This window comes from Glycine soja, chromosome 18, assembly GCF_004193775.1.
Source record: "Glycine soja cultivar W05 chromosome 18, ASM419377v2, whole genome shotgun sequence".
NCBI lineage: Eukaryota > Viridiplantae > Streptophyta > Magnoliopsida > Fabales > Fabaceae > Glycine > Glycine soja.
In genome coordinates, this window is record NC_041019.1 from 15,900,684 (window position 1) to 15,904,565 (window position 3,882).

The following is a 3,882-nucleotide window of genomic DNA, read 5'->3' on the forward strand; positions in this document are numbered from 1 at the left end:
ATGTTAAACGTCATTTTGACATCTAATAACCTCCACACATAGATATATAAGTTTAAAAAACCTAACTAATTTTTTTCCCTTTCATGTCATGAATGATAAAACCAATAAGATTTTTCTTTCTTTAATTTTTTTTTAATTTAACAGCAACTTAAATACAATGAGTAAAAGAAAAATCCAGTGATATATATTGAAGATGATATGTATAGAACTACAGATTCAAACATCTCACCCCCTTGTCCCTCTCTTTCTCTCTTCTTTCTCCTCTCAGCTTCCTTTTCCTTTTGAAATTATCACATAAAAGAACAAAAACTCCCCCTTAAACTGATAAGGTATATAAGCCACCCTTCAGAGCAATTTGTCCATCTTCTTCAATTTATTAGCCGAAGATGTGGTGCATTAGACCTTAGTCTTTGTCATAGTTTCTTCCACAACAACTTGGTCCAAACTTTCCAAAAATTCACATAAGAGCAATAGTTCTCTCCCTAGAAACTGATATGCTATATAAGCCATCCTTTGGAGCAATATATCCATCCTCTTCAGTTTAGCAGAAGGTGTCGTGTATTAGACCATAGTCTTTGTCATTGTTGTTTCGCAACATCAAAGTTTAGCCTTTGAGCATCAGCAATCACATGGTGATCAGAATATCATTCGGCAATTGAAGATCAGAGGCAAGCATAGACTAGCAATGATATGGCTTTCTTCCCAGCAAATTTCATGCTACAAACACCTCACCAAGATGACCATCAACCTCCACCTTCACTCAACTCAATTATAACTTCATGTGCACCTCAAGAGTACCATGGTACTCTCTTTTAGACACAAAAACACCAACCAATAGTGCAATATTATGTTATGTGGCCTAATACCAATGTTTCAAATGTTGATGCAGGAGGAGCATCCTTTCTAGGCAAGAGATCTATGTCATTTTCAGGGATTGAGCTTGGAGAAGAAGCTAATGCTGAGGAAGATTTGTCTGATGATGGATCACAGGCTGGAGAGAAGAAAAGGAGGCTTAACATGGAACAAGTGAAGACCCTTGAGAAGAGCTTTGAGTTGGGAAACAAGCTTGAACCTGAGAGGAAAATGCAGTTGGCAAGGGCTCTTGGCTTGCAACCTAGACAAATTGCTATATGGTTCCAGAACAGGAGGGCTAGGTGGAAGACCAAGCAGTTGGAGAAGGACTATGATCTTCTCAAAAGACAATATGATGCTATCAAGGCAGATAATGATGCACTTCAAGCTCAGAACCAAAAACTTCAGACTGAGGTTTGTAATTTTCTTCCTAGTTCTATTAAGATTTTGTTGTTTTAATTTTGGTTTCATATGTGAGAAGAGAACTTAAAAAAGAAGACCAATTTTTCATAAATTACTAAGGCCAAATTTGATGAGTTTATTAACAAATACTTACAAGAAAATAAAATAAAATTAATTAAAAAGATAAGCAAATCAAACTCTTTTCGTAAGTTAAAATTTACTTATACATCTCAAACTTTTTAGAAACTTTCTTAGTTAACTTATCCATTGAGGTACATAAGTTAAATTATAAGAAAAGATTGATGTATTTTACCTCCTTAAACTATTTTATATCTTTTTCATGAATGTTTGTTGAGAAATTTATTTAAATTAAATTAGTCCTAAATTGACGAAGAAATAGAGGGGATGTTCAAGTTCTGCTATGTCAGATTGTTTTGATTCTGTACAATAAAGCTAGGTAATTATGATGCTTTTCTTTAATTATTATGTTTTTTCAAAAAAAATATTTATTATGGCTCTCAAACCTTTTATTTCCTTTCACCAACTTCTGGAACTGATAATAACTTTCTATAAAGCTGCTTTTTCCAATTATTCACAGTAATTTCATAAAGACCAGCTTCCACTCAATTACATGTTTGTCATGCAATGCATAGTTTCCTTGGTTTGGAAATAAACAATCATTTGGGTTCATTTTGACATTGACACACCTTTGTTTTAGGCTGATATTACACACTTATACTCCAACCTTTCCTGCATGCTATTATTTGTTTTGTGTTATTTTTCGGATTAGCTAATTTCACTGCTACCACTGCTGCAGATATTGGCACTGAAAAACAGAGAACCAACTGAATCCATCAACCTCAACAAAGAAACTGAGGGATCCAGCAGCAATAGAAGTGAGAACAGCTCAGAGATCAAGTTGGATATCTCAAGAACACCAGCTATTGACAGTCCTCTATCCACTCAGCAGAGCAACAGCAGAACCCTCTTTCCATCTTCTGCTAGACCAACAGGAGTGGCTCAGCTTTTCCAAACCACTCCAAGGCCAGAGATTCAGTGCCAAAAGATTGATCACATGGTCAAAGAAGAGAGCTTAAGCAACATGTTTTGTGGCATTGATGATCAATCTGGCCTTTGGCCTTGGTTGGAGCAGCAACATTTCAATTGATCATCATGCAAAAGGAGAGAGTGTGAGAGTGAGAGAGAGTTTCATATTGCAATGTAGTTTTCCCTTTTCCGGATGAAAATGAAATCATCAAGAGGGTATCTGTGTCAATTGATTACCATACATAATGAGTTATAATTAAATTAAAAACCCATGTTTTGATAAACTTGATGTATAAAATAGGATATGTTAAGTAGATTTTTCTTTTTCGGGTGGAACTTGAAAATTTTTATATAAAAAGAATAATAGATTAGTCACCTTTTTCTTTTTCAGACTAGTCTTTCTGTAAAAATTGTGAGTCATGGGTCATGAGAAAAAATTTCCAATTAACTGTGAGACCGTGCTTGTTGGTGTCTGATTGCATGCTATTGCAGAGGGGCCACTAAAATAAAGGAGGATTCTCTGCTTACATTTTTACCATTTTTTTAATCCAATTAGCTTTGCTTGCTTTTAAATCAAACCTTTGTACTATTAAGCAAAGGTCTTTTTTTATACAAGTACATTTTTTTCTCGCATATATTTTATTTTTGAGATAATCTTATTCGAAACACTGTGACAAATTAAGTATGAACACTTTTTTTTAGGAATTCAAAATTAGATTGTTGAGTTGTTAGAGACTAACTCCTTGTACTTAGATCTAACCCCTTAATTACAAGACCATGTAAAAATATTTATGCTGATTTCATTGATCCAAAGGAAGGGTGAGCAAAATCCAGTGAAACTTGACAAAGTAGGTATTAAAAAAAGAAAGGGAATCAAGCACACATTCCAAGAGGGGGAAAAAGACAAGGAGATGGAAAGGGTGGGGAAGAAAACAAGGAGAGTTGGAAATGGTCATTCTCGTGAATGGGACATTGTCGATTTTTCTCTTGTTCATGACAAGGGAAGGAGCGGGAGTGGATCAGTGTAGTCCTTACTACTCCATGTGTGATCACTGTCATCCACTTCTCTTCTTTTCACCTTCACTTTCAAGTCACTTCTCTCTCCTTTATGTGTGTGTCTCTCCTTGTAATATTGTACATACACTTTTCCTTTTCCCTCCTTCTGTGTTGATAATGTGCCAATGATGAAAGTGGTCAAAACTTGGCACTGCAAAGAAACTAAAATTATGGTTGTCACGACCTATTTGTTTGTTTACTCCCATATCTCTACGTCATTGACATGCAATGGAACTGTGGAGATTTCAACTCAGGTGAATGTGCATGCACATACAAAATTTTTTAAAAAAATATGAGTATATCTAATGTTCATTTATTAATACTTCACCTTCACTTCTCTTTTTTCTATTGGATCTTTTCATTCTCCATTTTCCTCCATTCCTTTGTTTAAATCTTGTCCGGTGTTTTCATAGATTTAATTGATTGGGAAACATGGGCCTTTTGGGCACCATCATATCATCATAGAGGTTCCCAGTGACAAAGTTCATGTTCTTTTAACACTTTCTTTTATATATATTTTTAATA

At 34.8% G+C, this 3,882-nt stretch overlaps 1 protein-coding gene across 1 annotated transcript; it reads left to right on the forward strand.

The window, feature by feature from the left end:
* The first annotated feature begins 212 nt into the window (after nt 1-212).
* LOC114397480 (homeobox-leucine zipper protein ATHB-13-like) lies at nt 213-2,691 on the forward strand. The gene is made up of 3 exons (XM_028359522.1): nt 213-802; nt 890-1,266; nt 2,072-2,691. Exons 1-3 carry the CDS (start codon nt 691-693, stop codon nt 2,420-2,422), a joined length of 840 nt encoding a protein of 279 aa, XP_028215323.1. The 5' UTR covers nt 213-690; the 3' UTR covers nt 2,423-2,691.
* The last annotated feature ends 1,191 nt before the right edge of the window (nt 2,692-3,882 follow it).